This window comes from Chaetura pelagica, unplaced genomic scaffold (assembly GCF_000747805.2).
Source record: "Chaetura pelagica isolate M959 unplaced genomic scaffold, ChaPel_1.0 scaffold36, whole genome shotgun sequence".
Lineage (NCBI taxonomy): Eukaryota > Metazoa > Chordata > Aves > Apodiformes > Apodidae > Chaetura > Chaetura pelagica.
In genome coordinates, this window is record NW_009953726.1 from 3,248,812 (window position 1) to 3,270,240 (window position 21,429).

The following is a 21,429-nucleotide window of genomic DNA, read 5'->3' on the forward strand; positions in this document are numbered from 1 at the left end:
CTTGGCAGCCCCGCCGGACCCCCAGGACCTGCTGCTGGCGGGCACTGGGGTACACTGGGCTGCGGACGGGGCAGACCAGTATGGAGCTGGGGCTCCGCTGCGGGATGGAGATGGGGCTCAGCAGCGGGAACAGCTGGTTTTCGGCTCCGCCAGGGAACACCCGCCCGTTGCCATGGCGACTGCATCCCCAGGTAAAAGGCAAGGGGTACCCAGGGATGCTCAACAAAGGGGCCCTGGCAGCAGCGTCTCTTGCTTGACTCGTTCCCTGGGTCTTATTCCAGCCTGGCTGCTTGGAAACATTACTAAGGAGTTAGTGAGTGCACGTAGGGAAACAGAAAATAACAAGCAATTGCGGCCTTTGCAAATAATCTTTTTTTGCTGAAGTGGGGGAGGGGGGATGCAGGACCTGGCCAAGTTCCCTACAGCTCTTTGCAGACAGGACATCCACATTTCAGTCAAATGGTGGAGGGCATTTGATTTCACCAGCCTTGACGGGGCTGTCCTCATTTGTAGTACACCTGTGCACATCTGCAGTGACAGACCTCAAAAGGAGTTACTTTGGCCATTCCCCATACACCTGGAATTCCTGCATGGCCCCTTATCTTATTTCAGCACGTAGCTTTTAAAAGAGTGCCTGGTTTGAGGTGTTTGTGTATTTTCTGTATGCTTTTGAGGCACCTCCATTTAACTGTGGACTTTTGGGTTACTGTGTTTTCCTCCTTTTGCTTTTTAAAGTGTATTTGACTTAAGTTGCATTTACTTTAGCTAGGGTCTGCAGGGTCATTGATTTTCAGTTTACTTTTGGGATGGAGTCATTCTCTTTTGGTTTAGTCTTCATTTCTTTAGTGGATGCATTAATAACAGTTGTAAATCTAATAATGAACCTCAGAAGGCTTCAGGTTCCAAGAGCTCCTGGTAGAAATGTTTTGGGAAAAAGAACTGTATTTTGCTCTTGGTTACACTTCCCTACTTTCTTTCCCACTGCTGCCCAACAGGGAACCCAAATAACCAAATAACTCAGCCCTGGGAAACCTGGTGGAATCTAGATTCCTCTTCTCTGGGAAGTAGATGTTTCCAGTAGGCAGCCTGACAGCATTAAACTTGTCTTGAGTAAGTTGAGGGTCAGGGCTTGGGACAGGAATTGGTCTCTGTTATGCAATAGCTGCAGGAGCATTAGGAACTGCGTTTTTGGGCTGAGTCCTTTCTAATCCCCTCCAGTCAATCAGCACAAAGAGTAGCTGGCCAGAAACAACACAGTCTGCGTGACTACATGTATTATTCCACTGCTACCCATCTGCATGGCTTTTGCAGGGTCTGAGTGTGTGTGTGCTCTCGACATGGAGCTTCCCCTGGTGCTTTTCTGTTTGCTCGATGCTACTGAGTTCAGTAGTAAAATGAGCTCGGCTGATGTGGGAAATGTTGTGCTGCTTTGTAGCTTTGGGCAGGCAGTTAATCTGCTGATGTGCTGCTCATTCGCTGAGCTGAGTGGTAGGTTGTGAAACGTGACTTTCTGCTCCAGAGAGAGGCAAATGGCTTGTCATGTCAGGATGTTCTAGGTGTGTGTGAAGAGGGGCAGGATTGAGCTCTCCAGGTAGGGTTGCCTCAACAGTATAATGACATGAAAGAGGGAGAAATGATCTTGTGAGCTTTTGTTGCTCACTGATGGATAAAAAGATGGCCATGCTGAATCTTAGTGTACAGAACAAAGAGGGGTGGTTTCTTAAATTGTGTTAATCCCCATTAAATTGAGTGACTGTGGTACTGCTTACATTTAATACAGGCTTCTTCAAGCTTAACCTGCTCTGTAGATTCAGGGCTATTGAACACAGAATAGATAGAATGAAGGAAAGAAAGAAAATAAAAAGAAAGAAGAAGGAAGAAGGAAGAAAGAAAATGTAGAAGAGAAGCAAAGAAAATAATTTTTGGTTTTTGGAGCCCTCTGCAAGGGGACTTTAGCCATGCTTGTTTACATGTGTCAGACTGTGGCAAGGTGGAGATAAAGTGAGCAATACAGATATTTTTTGGTGTTTGCTAGTTGTAGATTGACAGACTGTCAAATTAGTAGTATCACAAGAGTAGTAATGTGTATTAAACATTTCCTATTTTGTTCTCCCTGTTTAATAAAGTGACTGTTAGGTGGTTGTGTGTGTTTAGCAGACCATGGCAGGCAGAGCAGCATCCCAAACATTGCAGTCCTGCTCATGCAGTTTCCTTTTTGGTTTGTGGCTGCAGCACCTGTATCTCTGATCCACATTACTTAGACAGCTACAGCTCCTGCTCCCTTCAGTGGGGAAAGTAAATAATTTCCCTGTTCTCTCTGTGTGACTAAATATTCTTAAATTGCTGAGAAAAGGTCTGTCATATTGCTGAATACCTGAAACTGTAAAGTATTTCAGAAAACTTTGATTCTTCTGCTGAGAGGCTATTCCTAAGCCATTCCTGTATTCCTGAGCTGTAGGAATGGGCCCAGAAAGAGGTACCTAGTTCCAGCATCTTACAACACTGCCATAAACTGCCATAAAATTACAGCACTTCCTATACCATGGGCCATCTAGGGACAATTTGGACAAGGAACAAAGCATCCAAACAAGGGTGAACTGGAAGATATGTTTACTGGGCAGTTTCCCAACACATCCTATATCTTACATGAAGATGATCAGTGGGCTGGAGCACCTCTACTCTGGAGACAGACTGAGAGAGTTGGGGTGTTCAGCCTGGAGACAAGAAGGCTCCAAGGAGACCTTAGAGCACCTTCTAGTCCTGAAGGGGCTACAGAAAAGCTGGGGAGAGAGTTTTTACAAGGGTGTGTAGTGATAGAACAAGGGGTAATGGTTTTAAGCTGGAAGAAGGGAGATTCAGGACAGACATTAAGAAGAAATTAATCACTGTGAGAGTGCTGAGACCCCGGCCCAGGTTGCTCAGGGGAGCTGTGGCTGCCCCATCCCTGGAAGTGTTCGAGGCCAGGTTGGATGGGGCTTGGAGCAACCTGGGCTGGTGGGAGTTGTCCCTGCTTGTGCAGGGGGTTGGACTAGATGATCTTTAATGTCCCTTCCAACCCAAACCATTCAATGATTCTAGGATTCTTCTACACGTCAGACCAGTCCTTTTTGTGAAAGATGTGGTTATGCTCTTTGAGGCCAGAGCAGGGTTTTGAGGCTGAGAGATTCTCCCAGCATGAAAATAACTGAAAATAAATGGTGGGAATTTATCACAAGTTGTAGAAAACTTTTCTTATACAACCTAAAAATTTGCAAACTTTCCCTGATCTCGGCTTTTGTTTTAAGTTTGAAACCCAGCCAGGGATTGTTGAAAGGTTCAGGAATACTTTCAAGCTGGCTGTGGGCCCGGCTTTGAGCCAAACTGGCTTTGTGTCAAAACCTTGTGAGTGGTTTCTGAATGATGAAAAGCAATGAATTTCACTCCCCATTCTTCAGATCAACCAAAATCAGCAGTGATTGGGACTGCAGAAAAAAATTCCCACGAGGAGTGGAAAGCTCAGAGATTTCTCGAGCAAAGTCAGGGCAATGAGGAGCTGCAGATCCCACATCTGTTTATCCTCCTGCAGAGCTTCAGTGAGGATCTAATCATTTACCTTCTGGACAGGAACAAAACAGTTTCTCTTGCTTTTATGTTTGGACCTTGGATTTTGCCTGAAAATGTTTATCTCCCTCCAATGGAGAATTTGTCTCCTTCCCAAAGATGAATTTGGTTCAGGGTGAGAGGAGCTTGGAGGCAGCTCTCTCAAGGACTGGAGACTGAAGCAGTCCTGAAAGGCTGGTGAGGAGTTGCATGTTGGTGAAGAGAGCCCTATGTCACCCAACACACCATCTGGTCACAGATTCTGTTATTTATTTTTATACACCAACAGTGATTAAAATTCCCTGAAGAGAATTATTTTCAAAAATATTACACAGGCATTCCCCGGGATAAATACATATGGTTTCCTTCAGAGAAATGGCAACATGTAAGAATGGACTGTGCCACCATGGTGCAGGTGTGCACAGAGGAAGAAGAGGAGGAAAAGAGCTGGAATTATGCCAATGGTGATACCTGTGTCAGGATCTGGGAATTTGTATGCAGCCTTGTGCATCTGTGGGTGTCCAGGGTGATGTACAGGCAGCAGTGCTATGACCCTGCATCCATCTAGCTAGGTTTGAGAGAGCTGCCAGTGAGCCCTGCCTGCTGATACTCACGCCAGGATGCTCTTTGCCTTCAGACTGGCCACAGTCTGAAGTCCCTGGCAATCCTGGCCCATTTCCAGCTGCCTCCAAAGACAGGACGCTGGTGGGCTCCAGCAGCCCAAAGGAGAGGTGGCCAGTGCCACAGGAGATGGCATTAATAACTGGGATTACAATGGGATGACAAACATGGCCTATGGGAACTCTTCTGGAACAGCAGCTGGGAGCTGGTTTGGATTCCCATGGGGTGCCTCAGTGGCAGGAAAGTCCTACAATTATGGGACTGAACGGCACCCATGTGGTGTGTGCCAGTGAGACAAGGTGAGAAAGAGGGACTAGAAGATGCTTGGATGAGGTGGATGAGTTGAAGAACAGCCTCTGCCTACTGAGGAGCAGTGAGATACCAAATCCCAGGATGTTTCATGCACTGATGGGAGAAGATGTAGCACACAAGACCATGAGTGGTCCTGGTTCCTGCTGTTCCATGGCGAGAACAGACTGTAGGTTCAGTGCTTTTAGTAAAGACATTTTTAAAACAAAACAAAACAACTTTCTAATTCCCATGAATTTTAACGATTGAGTTTGAAAAGATGTGCTGTGTACTCATGTGCTCTCACCATGAACTGACCCACCAACACCCTACCTGCAAGGAACTGCAGTGAGGTGCTCCTAGCACAAGCCTGTGTTTGTACTCTTCCCCTGTACAATCTCTGTTTATTGGTTCTCTCCAGTTACTGCAGAGAGTGAGTTACTGGCAGCTTTATACTCAGCATGAAGGAGGTTTTTGGTGGTTTTCAGACAGCTTGAGAGCCCTGTGGTTCATCTGGGTGTAGAGAAGTGGGTATGGTCCTGAGCACCTGCACTGCTTGGGTTTGGCACTGATGCTTTTTAGTGATGTCAGAGCACAACCCATTGCTGCAGGTTCCCCAAGGCAACTGGCTCAGTTGCTCTTTGTGGCCTTCCCACCCTTTTCAAAGTACTGCTTTGGCAAGAGCTCCCCGTCTCTAAGCATCCATGGCAATGGACTATTCAAGGCCCTGTGTTCTGCAAAGGCCAAGACCAAAAATGTGATTTTTGAAGTTGCTGTAGAAAGAGTCTTGATAGGCTGGATTCACTGGCCTAAGCACAGTGGAGCCCAAGCAGCTTTTTGGAAATATGTCCTCAACTGCCAGGCAATCTTGCTCAGATTTAGCCAACTGAGGCCAAATTCAATCTCACTTTGGAAGAGTATGTATATTCACTCCAATTCTATTATTGACATTTTTGTCTTTCCTGATTTAGAGAAATGTATTTTTTCTCTGCTCCCTGGATTAGTCCCTCAAAACCTCTGATGGGAGTGAGGGTGATGGAGACCATTTGGTGCAGGCTCTTCCCATCCCATGGCATTCTGTGAGTGCAAGCAGATTTTGCAGAGAGGGACAGAAGCACAGCAGATTTCTTTTGGATCCTTCTATTCCAGTAATTCTCGTGAAGCTTGACAAAGTGACCATTTTGTTACAGCTGACAACCAGTCATCTTAATAAAATTCCTGTTGAAATATCATCCTTTATTCCCATTTGGGTAAAGTAGGAGCAATGACTCCTGTTGGGCTCCTCTGGCCAGTTCTCTGCATCTGGGGATGAAAAGTGGTAATGGAGATGCATAAAATCTCCTGGATTAAAATCTGTGCAACAATGTAATTCTCATCTACATACAGCTCAAAATGCAGATGTCTTTGCCCTGTTCCCCATAGGGATGCAGGTAGCTCCATCCCTGCTTTCCATACTGATGGATTTTCTTCAGCCTTTAGGGCTGCAAATGGGTTGAGGAAGAGGTTGAGGCAGATGAAAGAGCAGAGTAGTACTAGGGACAGTGACTCACCTACTTTATTTTAATCTTCATCACTCAGTAACGAAATATTTTATTTATAGGCAAGGAACTGAGGTGGAGAGGTAGGGGAGGAGGATGGCATGAAGGGAGAGGCTTTGGATGTTCCAGTTGCAGCAAGCTTTGGGGTTTGTGTGTTGCAGTATTTTCTGGGCAGTGAGGCTTTCCTGGACTGGTGTCAGGGTCGTGGGAGGCACATCTGCCTCCTTATTTCTGCAGCTCTGGAAAATGCCATTGAATTACATGTCTTACACCATTTTTCCCCCCAGACTCTAGTGTGTGGGGCACATGCACAATCAATTTGTGCTCTCAGCCTGCCTGGGGATGGCAAACCCAGCAACAGTCTGGGTGCTATCCCTGGCACAGTATGCCTGGAAAAGTGTAGGCAGATCCCACAGGTCTGTCTGTTATGTCTTCCCAGAGTGTCCCACAAAAGGATAACAGGTTGCCCCACAGAGCTTTGCTTTAGGGGTCTGATTTGGCCCTGACACCTAATTGTTTTGTGCACATTCCTTGGGTATTTCAGGAACTTTGAGCTAAAACACACTAGCTCTTGAAATACCCAAGGAATTATGCTGCAGGTCCACATCATCAACAGGAAAGGGAGATTTGTAACTGGGTGACTTCTTGCCTCACTTTCCCTCCTGAGTAGTTGGTACCTCCAAAATGGCCCAAGTATGCACTAAGCCTGTGTCATGTCTAATGTAGCATTTATGTCCTCATGTCTCTTTTTCATGTTGTATTCTCTTAGTGCCAGATCAGGGCTGCTTACAAAATTCTAGGGGTTTTTCTTGGGTTGCTTGTTGCTGTGTTTTTTCTTTGTTTGTTTTGGTGTTGTGTTTTTTTTGTTGCTGTTTTTTGTTTTGTTTTGTTTTATTTTCCAAAAAAGAAAAGGCCATCACACAGCAAACCATGTTTCAAGTAGTGAATCATTATTTGTGATCAGTTTTCTAATTCAGGGAAAGTAAATAGATGTGCTGCTGTAGACTTGGTATGATTCAGCACTCAGGAACACACCCTACATTTAATGTTGTTGTTTTTTTAACACACTTCTGGTTTATGGTCAGCCTGTCCCTCTAAGAAACCCTGCACCTTCAGCAGTGAGAATAAATTCTTGGAACTCACCTGCAAGACAAGACTTAAAATAAAGGGGACTTTAATCAGTCCTCCTATTTCTGTTCTCCTTGTTTCAATAAAATATTTAAGGTCCTAATTATTGAGAATATAAGCACATTCTTAACTGGTTAAAAAAAATCAGGATGGTCTTAAGGATATGCATAAAGCTGAGCATGTATTTTGTGGAATTCAGGGAGAAATCAAGAAGAAGATATATCATGGATAAATTTGCTTTATTACCCATTAGACCAGACTGCTTCAGGTCACTTGTATGGAAAATGGAGGCACCAGCACTTACCTATCTCATTATAGCACTGTGAAAATTAGTATTTAAAGACACTGAAAACTTGGAATAAAAATCATTATAATGCTGTTGTTTATTTTGATTTATTGTGTGTGTCCAGTTGAGACTAAAAATTGTTGGAAACTATTATAGGCTTTATAAGCTTATCTTAAATATTAAGGTGTAATCTCTTAAGCAGTGGCTTTATACTTTAATATTCCTTAAAAGTGACCTTTTCAGCTTATTTGAATAACTGCTGCTAAAAGAGGTCTTTGACTAATTCTTTCACTACTGCAATGAGATGCCTGCCCTTGTTACAGCCTCCAGTTATCATGAGAACTCATCTCAGAAAAGGTATCTGATTCTTCAGAGATTATTTCAAGACAGTTCCATTAACAGCTGCAGCATTCCCAACTTCTCCTTCATGTAGCAGTGACTCCCAGCCTGGATGCAGTGCTGCAGCAGGGTGTTCACTTGGGTACCAGTGAGGATAGAGCTCAGGAGGATGCTCTGCACTGGGGTGGCTCTGCAGACCTGCAGAGTTATGTCAGCTTGAGGTTTTACTGTGCCGTTCAGGGCATGAATTACATCTTATTTTTCAGCAGTGCTGAATTTATTAACTGCAGCTGATTTATCGTTGGTAGATCTAAAGACGTTGAAGGGCTTCTTAACTGTGGTCAGTAAAAATGCATGGGGCAGCCTTGTCAGGCTGGAAACCTTCTGTTCCCAGCTGCTTTTTCTGTGCAAATAGCAGTCCACGGTTCAGGTGCACATGGGGGCAGCCCTGCCTGAGCCCCGTGGCTGAGGAGGAGGGACTGTGGCACCAGTACACAGGCTCCAGCCGTGGGACTGGGCTGGAGCCTCTCACTGCCAGTGTTGAGTGCTTTGTCTCTCTGTCTCACAGCCAGGGGTGACCGTCCCTCACGCTATCAAAGCGTTCCTCATACGCATGTTGCAAAGCCTCAAACGAACAAGTTACAGATCTGAACAACATCCCCAGCCTTTGCCTGCTGATGCTGTGTTAGTCACTGGCTGTACCACCAAAAGCCCTAAAACCCCTCACCCTGGGCAGCCTCTGCAGCACAGCTGTGCAGGAAGGGTCTGCAAACAGCCCAAGCTGTTGGAGTTTGTATTGATGTTCTTCTGCTGAGCCTGGCTTCTCACACACTGCTCCCAAAAGCACTCAGGGGCACTTGTAAAGAAATTGCTGGAGACACAGGCTGCATTTATGACTTGCAATCAGCAAAGGAGTTTTGCCATTTACAGGCCTAATCCTGCCCCCCAGTTTGGAGGTAGCAAGGCTGATGCAGCAGGATGCCCTACATCCACCAAAGCCAGCATTTTTTGTGCCAGGGAAGTGGGGAGTCCTTCACCTCACACAGGTCCTGACACACACACAGCAGCAGAGCAGCTTTGCTTGGAAATACTTTTAATCCCAAACTCATGGGCCGGCCAAAGGGCTGGATCCTGAGTAAAGCCAAAAGTCTGCTGTAAGTCTGCACTACTGTGCTGGTGTTCACCTGTATTCAGGTCAGCAAGAAACATGCACCGAGGCCACAGACAGGGCAGAAGGCGAAAACCTGGTGCAGACAGACCTTGGGAGCAGCACAGTGTCTCATCTCTGCTCTGATTTACTGAGCAGAACCCCCATGTGCTTTGTGGGAGGGTGCAATGAGGTTTCACAGCTACCATCTCCCCACTGACTACTGATATCTGAATTCCAGTAAGTCTTAATTAGGTCTTTCCCTTGATGTCCTTAATTTAGAGGCAGAAGAGATGCACTTGCTGCCCATGTGCGTAGGAAACATTTTGCATTTCAGGATATTTTGATTCCTGTTGACTTCAGCAATGAAGCACAATGCAAAACACTGGAAATTAAATGTGTGTTTCAGCTAAACTGGAGGCTTAACTGCCCTGTGTGCAGGTGTAGCTGAATGATAGGAACAGTAACCACATTTTATTTGCAGACTGATTGTAGGAAAAAGGGAAATGACTTTTCCTGCCCCTTAGAAAAGTTATAAAATGCACATTGCAATTTTGGTTACCTTTTTTCTTTTTCTGGCTTATCTTTGTCTCAGGGTGCACCATGTTGGCCAGTTTGCTGGGGTTTTTTCCTTTTTATTACAAAGGTTTATATCTTTGGTAAACATCATTGACCAAATAGATGCTCTAAACTGCAATATTGCTGTGCCCTAAACTTGAATTGAGACAGTTGCCTTTGATGTGGGGCTGACCTAAAGCTGATTCCTCTTTTATGAAGCTTTTGCAGTTCTTTAAAAAAGTCATAATGCAGCATTCATGTTATTGCTGTTTTCTCTACTGGTCTAGCAAAAGTATCACTGTGGCTGAATAGAGAATTGATTTCTCAGAACCTCCTGGTTATCCTGAAAGGCTGTGATTCTCAGAACACAATTAGTTTGTAGGAAAGGTTTTGGGCCCAAAGGCAAAACTTCAAGACGATGTGTGAGAGACAGAAGAAGTCTCAGAGGAGTCAACCTCCTCTGAACACATGGTTTAGGAAAGACCATCGAGTTGCAGTAGCTCTGTTTATCACTTCCACTTAGCAGAAATCCTTTTCTCAAAATGGCTGATAAGTGACAACTTGGTCACAGGCAAGACAAGATTTTTATATCTTTGAACAATTTGAAATAGATCTTTAGTAGGTGGTGCCTGATTCTCTTAAAGTTTCATGTGTGTTTAATGTGTGTACGTTGCACACAGGATGGAAAAGTCAAGCAAGCAAATAGTTGGTTGCATGCACAGATGTGGAGTCACTGAGTAAAAACAGGATGACTTTTACATGGGTGAAACAGGAACTCTGCCCTTGCGAATGCAGACTTGTGGCTGCTGATGTCAGGAAAAAGAGAGCAAATTTCCTGAAATTTAAATTTTTTTGAGAAACTTGCCATCAGGCAAAAATTCTTTCCAAGAGAGGTGCATGGAATAAAATAATATTTTTTTAAAAATAGTGGAATCTATAAAGTAGGGTATATATTTTCCAATTTGTATGTTTCTTCTGATTTGGCTGGCTACGTTGTTTAAAATTTACCTTGCCTACATTTGTTTTTATGGTAGGACATTTGAGTTTTTTGTAGTAGGACATTTATTTCAAATACAGATACATTCTCTTTTAAAAGCACTAATTCTGGCCTGCAAAGTCCTCTATTTTATTTTAGAAATGTCATGTCATGCACGTGTTTTTCTGTTGTGGTTTTTTTTTTTCCCTATCCTAAAAAATACCACTGGACATTATGGTGGATCATCTGAGCATCCATCACAGTTGCCAGTTGCCATTTGGGATTTTGTTTTCCTTCAAAGCCTTTCTGACATTAGCCTTTATAATTCAGTTGCTGTATAGTAGAAGTTCGGGTCAGAGCTAAAGAGACAGGCTTGGGGATTTGTGCTGTGTGAAATGCTCTCATGCTGTGCATGGTAAACAGACCATGTATAATCCCTGGAATATTTGGTAGATCTGCTAGGCCATGAAGATAGCATTTGTAAAATTACTAGCTGTATGTATTTTGATATGGTTGCCCATCCCTGTGCCATCCAAACTATTCAAAAGCAACCTGAGGAGAGAGGGCTGGACAAGGAGTAAAAAGAAAAGATATAGAATCATAGAACTATTCAGGTTGGAAAAGCCCCTTGGGATCCCCGAGTCCAACCATCATCCCTACTCTACAAAGTTCTCCCCTAAACCATCTCCACCAACACCACATCCAAACCACCCTTAAACACATCCAGGGATGGTGACTCAACCACCTAATATAATTCCTAATAGGATTTTTCAGTTTGGGCTTCTTTCCCCCCACCCCCCTCTTCTCTCATTTTTCTAACCTACTTTAAATCAAACCTCTAGCATGCTAGATGTGTTGCAGATGAATCACACTGTGCACTGCACTTATGCATATCTGCTGTGCAAGTAGATTGTCAGCTTGTATTTGATAACCTACCAGCAAATGAGATTTTTTTTTCTGGAAGCTTGGGATACTGGCATTGTTCTCTGAGTGAGAATAATGCAACCACTGTTAATAAATCAACTTGGGTCTGAGGATGTTTCACCACTTTTGCTGCCTCCTTGATTAGCATTATCCCCAGAGGTACACATTAAAGAGGAAAATATATAATCTGGGAAGCCTTCCAGCATCATCTTTGAAAATGTGAGCTCAATGCTTTACTGAGATTCCTTTGCTGGAGGAATGCTAATAGCAATGCTGGAGATGTGTTCTGGTTGCACCCTTAAGAGTAGGGAGACACACAGAATAGCTCCACTTCTTTTTCTTTTGTCATCAAGACAAGGTGATCAGCACAGGATGGATCTTGTACTGTTCCTACACAGTTCTGTGAACTGGTCCCAGAAGAGCAGCTTCAGTCACTCCCTTTTCTCCCACTTGCTCTCTTAGTCTGACATTGCATAAAATATATGTTCCATGTTTTCCCATCTCAGCCTGCAGATGATTGCCTGCAGCAGCAGCAAGTGGACACGGTCCCTCTGCTGTATCAGTCAAAGCCTGAACTTCAGCCATAAGGATCTCAGGAATTTCTTCTGACTATTCCTACGAGGTGTCAGCACAGCTGGGTAGTAACTCCTGATGCCTCCCTCCCCACCAAGGGAAGAAAAATGTGCTGCAGAATGTGCTGATTTGCAAAAAAAATATTTCACAGGGAGGGTTTCGTTTTAGCAAAGTTCCAGCTGTGCTAAATGAGCAGAAAAGGGATTTTTCAGCACATCAGCAACATCTTGGAAATGGAACTGCCACATCCTCCAGCACTTTCTTAGGAGTCAGTTTTCCCCTTCCTCTGCACATAGCCTGCTTGGGTCTTTGGAATTTACTGGAACTAGGAGTTCAGCAAGACTGTAGTACTTGGAGCCTTGCTTTTTAACACCTCTGTTTCTATTTGCTTTCTCTTGGCCAGCTCTCTGCCAACATCATCCTTTGCTTTCCAAGAGGTGGTGAAAAGCACAGAATCCAAGGCTAAGCTACTGTTTCTTAGATTGCCTTTTGGGGAGGCAGAAGCAAGTAGATGCCTTTGTTACTGTTTTGCTGATGAGACAACTGATGCACAGTGAAGTGAAGGGTCTTACCAATAGGCCCCAGCAGCTGTCTTTGAACTACATTTGGATCTGCTGCAACCCAGGCAGTGCCAGGCTGTTCCAAAGGGGTCTCAGCTTCATCATCAGTGACTCCTTTTGAGGGGTGTCTCAGGCTAAGACTCAAAAAAGTCATTCCTCTCTCCTGCAAAATGTAGGACAGCTATTTTTACGTAGGTGCATCAAGACAGGGTCGGATTTTTTCCTGCCTGTTTATCACTTTCAAATTCATATGAAGGATCCTTAATTATGTTTTGCAAAGGCATTCACCCTTCCAGCTGAACAGCTATGGGGAATACCATGTGTTATTTGCTGTTTCTACTGACATTGCTAAATTTTCTGCAATGTGTTTCAACATTTCTAGACGTTTTTCCTGTGGAGCTTTCCCTTCCATAGGAAGGTTTTCTGTTTCCTCTTGATTTGAGATGAAAAGAAAATTGAAAATCATATGAATTTTCCCCACAGGACAGAATTTCATTTGCAATAGCTCCACTTCCAGCTAATGTCAGGAAAAACACATACAACCACAGTCAGTTTGCTTAATTTCAACCCTGCATTTATGACTTTCTCTTTTCTGTTGCTGTCTGCAGAGCAATGACATCAGCACACTTTACTCTGAGCTTGAAAATATCCATAAAATCCGAGAGCTAGTGCATTAGCAAGTAGGATTTGTTAGCACCTATTTAATGTACTCAACAGCAGTACGACCTTGGTTCTCTGTCATTGGTGAAAATGAAGTTGCCTTCTAGTCCAGTCCATCTAATTGCTGCTGAGGTATAATAATAAAATCATAGAATGATTTAGGTTGGAAGGGACCTTAAAGATCATCTAATTCCAACCTCCTGCCATGGGCAGGGACACCTCCTACTAGACCAGGTTGCTCCAACCCCCATCTAGCCTGGCCTTGAACATTACCAGGGATGGGGTATCCACAGCTTCTCTGGACAATCTGTTCCAGTGTCTCACTGGAAAGAAATTCTTCCTAAATGTCAAACCTAAATCTATCTTCTTCCAGCTTAAAACCATTACCCCTTGTCCTATCACTACACACCCTTGTAAAATAATACCAAGCAGTTCTCCTGTCTTTATGGCAGATGCCTTTGACATCACTGTGGTGAAAAAGGCTTGAAGGCATCAGCATTCTCCAACCCAGCAGTTGCCCAGCATCCCTGGACTCAAATAATTACATATTGCTCCCTCTATTACTCCCTTAAAAATATGACCTGCCTGTTGGTGCCAAGCAAGGGAAAGAAAGCCAGTGAAGACAGCATATCTGACTCTTTCTTCTTAGGCTCTATACAAGACAACTTCTTTTTTAAAAAAGCCTTCCCTTTCTCACTTTGTGTGAGCAGGAAAGCAATACAGGCTCCTCTGTGAGCAGGAAGTGACGTCTTTAGAAACCATCAGGTTCCTTCTCCTGACCCTGCACTTGAAGCTGCAATGACAACTGATTCTGCAGCCTTGCTGTGCTGTGTGGTTTAAACAGCATTTGGAAAAAGCAAACAAACTAACAAACAAAACCAGAAGTTTTCAACCACTTTCAGGTCCATTTAGCTGGATGGCAGTAACTGCCAGAGCAAGTAAGATCCGAGGTTTCCCAGAAGTCCTCTGCTCCTGCCTGCACCCAGCATCAGGTGCCCCAGGCTTTTGTGGCCTTTAGAAATGGAAAAGCTAAATGTGAGCAAAACACCACCTTTCTTACAGGGTTGCTTGCTCAGGTTTCTGGTCACAACAGCTCTGCTGTGCCAGGTACAAATCAGTTTCTAAGATGGGTTAGAGGACCTGTTTTCTAACCTCATGCAACAAACAGCTGAGAGGGAAAGGCATGTTTGCTCCTGGTGCAAAAACCCAAGAGAAACAAGCTACACTAAAAGTTAGTGGAGGTACAAGGATAAAATTGTATGAACTGGAAAGGAGCATTCAGGCTGGGGAGGAGAGGAAGTCAAGATGGAGAGAAAAATGAATAGCAAGAAAAAGAAATTCAAACTACACACAAGAGGAACCTGATCAGTTAATGGAGAAAACTAGGTATTGTGATGTAGTGGTAGGGGGTTAAGCTTAGAAACTCAGCAGGTGCCTTCCTCCTGCATTCATGAGCTCTGGAGACAGACTTTCCTAGCAAAACCACCTCCCCCACCCTTTGTTTAGTTAGAGCTATTAACATAATTTCTCTTCAAAAAGGCTTTTGAATGCATTTTACGTTTTCAATTATTCCTTTTACTTTATTTCTTTTTCAACTGGAAGGGCATAAAACCCCCACTCTTCAAGGCAGAGACAAACTTGTTCAACAGTTCACCGTGCCAATACTACCTGGAGGAGTGCTGTGCCACAGCAGGACCTAGTGAGTTGGCCTTATTCTCCAGACCCTTGGAGACTGACCTCTCCCAGCTCCTGCATCTTGCACTGGGATACTACAAGGAAGACCATGAAAACTCAGAATTATCTTGGCCATCCATATAAATGGTCTTAATAAATAGGAAAGTGTTCAGCAGGGACAGGGCATCTCAGCAGAACAGTCAACTTCATAAACATGAGATGGGAAACCACAGATGAGTCCATCAGGAGAGGACTGGGGTATTTGAGGGTCACAAACCAAATGCCAGCCAGCACAGACTGCAAAGATGTTTGTGCTGTTTGTTGCTGCTAAACAGCAGATGCCACAGAAATGGAACTGTGAGTTTGAGTGCATGATGCAGTGTATGACCTGGGGAGAAGTGTGATGTCCAGTCTGGAGCACAACATTTCAGGAGCGATGCAGAAAGTCCAGGAGGAGAACAGCCAGGGTGATCAGATGTCTGGGAAACATGATCTGGGAAAGAAGACTGAAAGAACTGGGTTTGTTTAAGCTAAAGGAGAGAATCACCGGGGCACAGAACAAGAGCAGACTTTAAGTACATGAAAACCCAAGCAAAGAGCCTTTGTGAACCTGATCTCCAGGTTCATGATGGGCACGAATGGATGTGGCTTCAGTTGTAGCAGAGGAGATTCAGAGTAGTCATTTGGAAGAATCTTTCAGAGGATGTAGATGTATAGGACAGGGAGACACAGGTTGCTGGGGGGTTGGTGGCTGCAGCTCAGTTGCTGGTGGGCTGTACAGGCAGTGCAGAGAGACATCACCCAGATGATGTGGGAAGTGGTACTGCTGCCAGGGGCCAGCAGTGGAGCCACGTTTTGTCTTTCAGGCCTTCCTGGCCTTGTTTTTGAAGGAGTCTAGAAGCTGGGTGATTAGGAGGAAATGGAGTGATTTCTCCTTTTCCCATCTTGGTCCCTGTCCTGTTCAAACCAGCAGCTGCTTCTGTTCCCCTTTGAAAGTGCCCACCAGCCACGAGTTATAGAACAGTTGGAATGGCTGATATATTTGTGTTTCAGTGCCTTTTGATGGGAATTTATTTATTTCTTTAAAGAAAAATAGCTTTCTGTTTGTTTTGGAGGAAGAACCCTGCTTTCCTTGGAGAGTGAATTGACTCCTGCTGACAAACCCAATCATGGCATTTGATGGTATAAATTGGATGAACAGAGCAATCTTCAGCATAAGATAGTACTAACAAGGATTTGTAATGAGTGCAGGCTTGGCAGGGAGAAATTATAGAAGATGAAGTATGCAGTGATAGTTGGAAATTAACAGCATAATGCCTGCATCCAAGCAAGTAGAAAAGGGAACAAGATATAGCAAGTCCAGCTTTAATAATTTGATCTAATTAGTATTGCTAAGAACATCAAGGTAAAAGGAGAATGGGGGGAAATACAGAATTGATTTATAAATGTGGACTGTGAAGACAAACCTGATCGTTTACTTCAGTCAGATACTGGTTGTTTTCTGACTGGGTTTCAATAAAGTGTGAAACATGGTGCTACACAGAAAATTGCTGGCAGAGCTGGAGAAGGAGAATCAAAATGTTAAATACGTGACACTTGGTTTTGACATTTTCCCAAACAAAAATAGATTTGCTTTGGAAAAATCTTAATTAGATTTAAAAAAAAAAGTAATGTAAAAAAGCCAGATTTATTGAAATTACTGTTTCCAGTCAATTATTTTAACTAAGAGTGAGGAAAGAATCAATGGAAGTAGTTTTGAGAAATGGAGCACCTCTTCCCAGCTGTGTTAATATCAGTGAGCAAACACTGTTTCCTCAGAGCAACTCGTGAGCTGAATTTGGGATGATTCCCTTTATATTTGGGCTGTATGATCGTGAATATTTGAAATGTGAGCTGTACTGCTTAATTGTAACCCCTTGTATGAGTCACATGATTATTTAATGAGGATCCTTGATTGGAGGAATGAGCAAACACATCTTTTATACATACTTGATTGTGGCAATTTCAGTGCTTGTTTTCTCTTGATGCTGATACACACACGTTTGTCATTGGCCTTGGCAAACATTTCTTTGCTAAAAACATTATTTCTCAAGCATTGACAGAAAATGATCTATGGATTTAGCTAATGTAAAATCATTTAAACATGTAATAGCCACTGAAAAACGTTTGTGTCATCCCCTCTGGACCAAAATCAAGAAACCAGCACTAAGATTCACTGGTGAGGTACATTTGAGTGGCAGCATTTTCTGTGTCCAGCTGTGGGATTGTTATTAGGTGAAGTCAGAACCAGCTTCAGGAAAGGTTGATTCAATTGCTTTCTGAGCTCTGCTGTCAGTTGGAGGCTTGGAGGTTGTCTTTGCATTTTGGGTATGTTTAGGTTTCTCCTGGGTGTTAGAGTGGCTGTAATTCTCACCTCAGAACAAGAGTGGGTGTTGCAGCTCCAATAAAGCTGCTCCAGCACCACATCTTCTGCCTGTCTCTGGGTCTCATCCTGCACGCAGCGTTAATGGGGATTCACAAGGTCCAGCAAAAGTTCAGCATATGTGAGAAGACTGGCAGTTGTACCATTTGTGGCACACTGTGTGTTGCAACAAGCTTTCATTAAAGTTTGCTTATTAAGTCTGGGGAAAAAAAAAGAAAAAGACAATATCTTTCCTGAAGATCTCATGAAAGCATTCAGCTATGACAGAGTTCAGAAGAGCCTGTTCTGAAGTACCTTTTCGTTGGATTTAAAGCTCTGTTTCATGAATATAAAACATGACATATGTAATCTTCCTTCTGCTCAGCAGCAAAGGCTGCTGCTGATGTAAAACAGAGTCAGTGAGCTGCCTGGATTGAAAAGTTGTCTCCATTTTTCTCACTGTAAAGGTCAGTACAGCTGCAACAATCCAGGATACCTGATCTATGTGATCCCTGAGGCTACAGATTTTTTTTTTGTATGTTACAAAGGCAACAGTTTGTTTGGAAAATTACTCCACAGGTACAACTTCCTCATTTTCTATTCCAACAGATATTCCACCAAACATTGATAATGATTTCCCAATTCAAGTGAATTTTGTACATTCATCTTGGTGGCATGGATATTTCCCAATTCCTTGGTCTATGTGTTGGTTTGAATTAATAGCAAGCTGTCCTTTCAAACACCACTACCAAGCCAGCCACAGCCCCTTGAACCACAAACATAGGAAAAGACAAATTCTTCCCAAAAACACAATACTGTTCATTGAATGGATTCTACTCACTAGCCAAAGGAGTGACAGACAAGTAAGAAAAAAGGGAAAGAAATAACAGGCTTGGAATTCTGAAGCTGGGCATTGATAAACAAGAGGAGATCATGGAAGTCCTTTAAGTACTCAGAAAACACAGATTTGAGAAGGGAAAATGAAAAAACATCTGGAAGGAGCAGTGCCAGATGGTTGTTTTCTTTTTGATTGAACTAGTGTTTTTCTTATAAAACATGAAGACCAAATTTTCATGTTAGTCAATATTTACAGATGTCAGTCTGTATATAAGGAGGAAAACAGGGTCTCAAATAGAGAGAGACTGTGCATACTTAAAATAAGCTTGATATTCTGTGCTTTGCTGACTCAACCTAAATAGCCTCAGATTTTGAAGTGCTGGGCATGCCTTGCTCCTTTTCCAGTTGCTGGTGTCTAAGAATGCTACTTCCCTATTACAGAAAGGGTCTTAGAGGAGCAAACTCCAGGCACCCACGATTAGAAAATTTTAGCTTATGATCTCACCACAGCAACACTTTGAGAAGCTTGTAGCAGGGTGACATTGAAAAAAATCCATGTTATGGGGCCCTGAAAGCAAATAACTTCTTATGCAGAGTAAACAGTAATAGAATTTTTTAGGGTTTTTCATAGTATTTTCCAGGACTTTATTAAAATCAATGAGAATTTTGCTAACATAATCTGAATAATGTTCATAGCAGGGAGGTTGGAACCTGATGATCTTTAAGGCCCCTTCCAACCTTAACCATTCTATGATTCTGTGATTTCTTCATGCCAACACTCGTGTACCTGGCAAACACATGGTGCAATTGTTTTGTCTTTTGAAGGTTCTGGTGCTCTGGTGGTCAGTACGATGAGCTGGAGGGAGCAGTGTGGGCTGTATGAGCAAGAGCAAAGCCAGAGAGTTAAGAGAAAAGATTTTTCCCACTATTCAGCCAAGGCTGGATAGAAGGAAAAAACTGAGCAACCTGAGCAAGCTCTGAAATAGCCCTGCTTTGAGCAGGGGTTGGACTGGAGACCTCCAGAGGTCCCATCCAGCCAGAATCTGTGATTCTGTGACTCTTAAGGCTCAGCTAGATCATCTATTTTTCTTCTGTGCTTCTGCCTACTGTTCCTGACAACTTCCACCTGTTTTCCCTGGATAAATGTAAAGGTAATTAGGGCTATTTTAAAAGTTGGCTGCTGGCCCTTGAGATACTTCTGTATCAACAAAGAACTTGGGTTTCTTCTCAAGCCCAGCTGGGTGCCTTGTTGCTCTGCTGAGTAAGTCCCTTCTCTCTTTCTGGTTCACAGACTGAATTAATCAGTTAAAAGTAAATTTACTTCTGCAGGTCAGCCTGAGACAAGGAATTTTTCAGTTTCCTCAGGAGAAAAAAAAAACAACAAACAAAATTTGTTTGTATTAAATCCCAGGTGTTCAGTTCTCTCTCTGCCAATTCCTTTCAGTTCATTTTGGAAACTATTTAGTATTTTTATGAAAAGTCAGCTTTGGCAAAAGACACTGTTTGAACACAAGCAAATTGCAGAGCAGTTTGCCATAACCACTGTGCAGTAAATACAAGCCATTTCAACAGTTTCTTTTTTCTTAGATAAAATTACTGGCTGAATTTGGCAGAAGCTTCCAAACGTTGGAGTCAATGAAGTCTGAGCTTTTCAACAAATGAGCTGTTGAGCCTCCAAATCTCACCCATCTTCAGTTCTGTCAGTGGAGCAGGGAAATCCTGTATTCCGTATTTGTGCAATGATTTGTGCTGGTGAAGCTGCTGCTGGTTTCAAGGAAGAATAAGCTAGAATGGAGTGTTTTTTGCTTGTTTTATAGGAGTGAAAAGCTGGACTGAAGCTAAGGAGAAAATTGCAAGTGCAGTGATGAGTTTTCTATGAGGCAATTTTGCCAGGCAACTGAAATGGGGACAGACACCCATCGTCCCAAGCACTAACATGTTCAAGATCCATGCACATGTCTTTTTTTCCTGTCTTTCTCCCTCTTTTCTCCATCCTCAGAGATGAATAACAGTCTCCTCTCAGAGCTGGAACTCTTTGCTGGCAGCATTTTGTGCAGATGGTTGGTAATAACAGAATAAGGGCAAGGTAGTGACAAAAGTGCTGATGTTTGCTCACACGCTGTGTTATCAGCTCATGGGTGGGAAACTCGATTAACACTTGAGAAATCTTGATTTCTCCAGAGGAAAAGGTGTTTGGCCAGGAATCTGCCCTGACTGTTACTCCAGTTGCACAGTGGTGGGACTCACCTCTCACCAGCTGGTTTGGACAAAGAAGGAGAGCAAGTCTTCAGGGCTGCCACATCTCTCCTGCTGTGGGTTGACTTGTTTATTTTCTGGTCTAATTTCCATGTGTTATGTGCACTTCTCCTGCTGTTCTGCTCACTGTGGGGTCATTACAACATTTTAGCAAGGCAGGAAGGAGAAAAGAAGCACCATTATCTATGTTAGCTAGTAGCTGCTTGCACAAGGGGAGTTAAGTGGGCATGCTGGAACCCAAAATGCTGGAACAGGCTGCCCAAGGAGGTAGTGGACACACCAACCCTGGAACTAATCAGGGAAAGTGTAGATGTGTCACTTCAGGGTGTGATTTAGTGGGCATAGTGGGTTTTTTTGTGGGTTGTGTGTTGTTGGTTCTGTGGGGTGTGTGGTTATGGTTTTGTGTTTTGGTTGGTTGTTGTGGGTTTTTTGTTTGGTTGTTGGTTTTTTTTCCCCCGGATGGACCATTTGACTTGTTGATCTTAGAGGTCTTTTCCAACTGTGACAGTTCTATGATTCTGAAAAGCGCTGTGTGTGAGATGGTGCGATGCAGACTTTCCTTTCACCAGCAAGTACTGACTTTGCATTCCTCAGCTCTTGAGTCACTCAGGAGAAACTCCTCCTTCTGGCAAATGCTGGGATATGAGGACAAGGTGCAGAGTGTGATGTGGGGTGGGTATTCCCAGGGAGCCTGACCCTGGTAGAAACGCCACAGCGGGAATGCAAGTGCTGCAGATCATGTGGAGACACAAGCAGGATCACCAGAGAGAGAATGGCACAGTGGTAAGAGAGATGATACTGAGATGTGGGGGCATTTGAGACCAGGCAGTAGAAAGCAGTGCACTGTGGATGAGCCATCTGTCTGTCCAACCTAGGCAGCACCACTGTCTGTGGAGGTGTCATCTTGGCTGTGTGAGCTGAGCTTCTGCAGTGCTCCACCTGTCCAGACAAAATGAGCCTCTCAGCAGGACTGAGTAGCTGAGGCTTAATGCTGCACTGCTGTGGTGATGCAGTGTGTTCTTGGGCAATGCAGATGTGCCCAAGAACAAGCCAGACATTTTCCACCATCCAGTTTGCAAAAGGT

At 43.6% G+C, this 21,429-nt stretch overlaps 1 protein-coding gene across 1 annotated transcript in view; it reads left to right on the forward strand.

The window, feature by feature from the left end:
- The first annotated feature begins 7 nt into the window (after window positions 1–7).
- Window positions 8–21,429, forward strand: part of RTN1 (reticulon 1) — a 125,236-nt gene continuing 103,814 nt past the window's right edge. Inside the window, exon 1 of the mRNA XM_010000685.1 lies at window positions 8–191. Within this exon, the coding sequence (XP_009998987.1) occupies window positions 173–191 (19 nt within the window). The 5' untranslated portion in view covers window positions 8–172. The remainder of the gene's footprint in view (window positions 192–21,429) is intronic.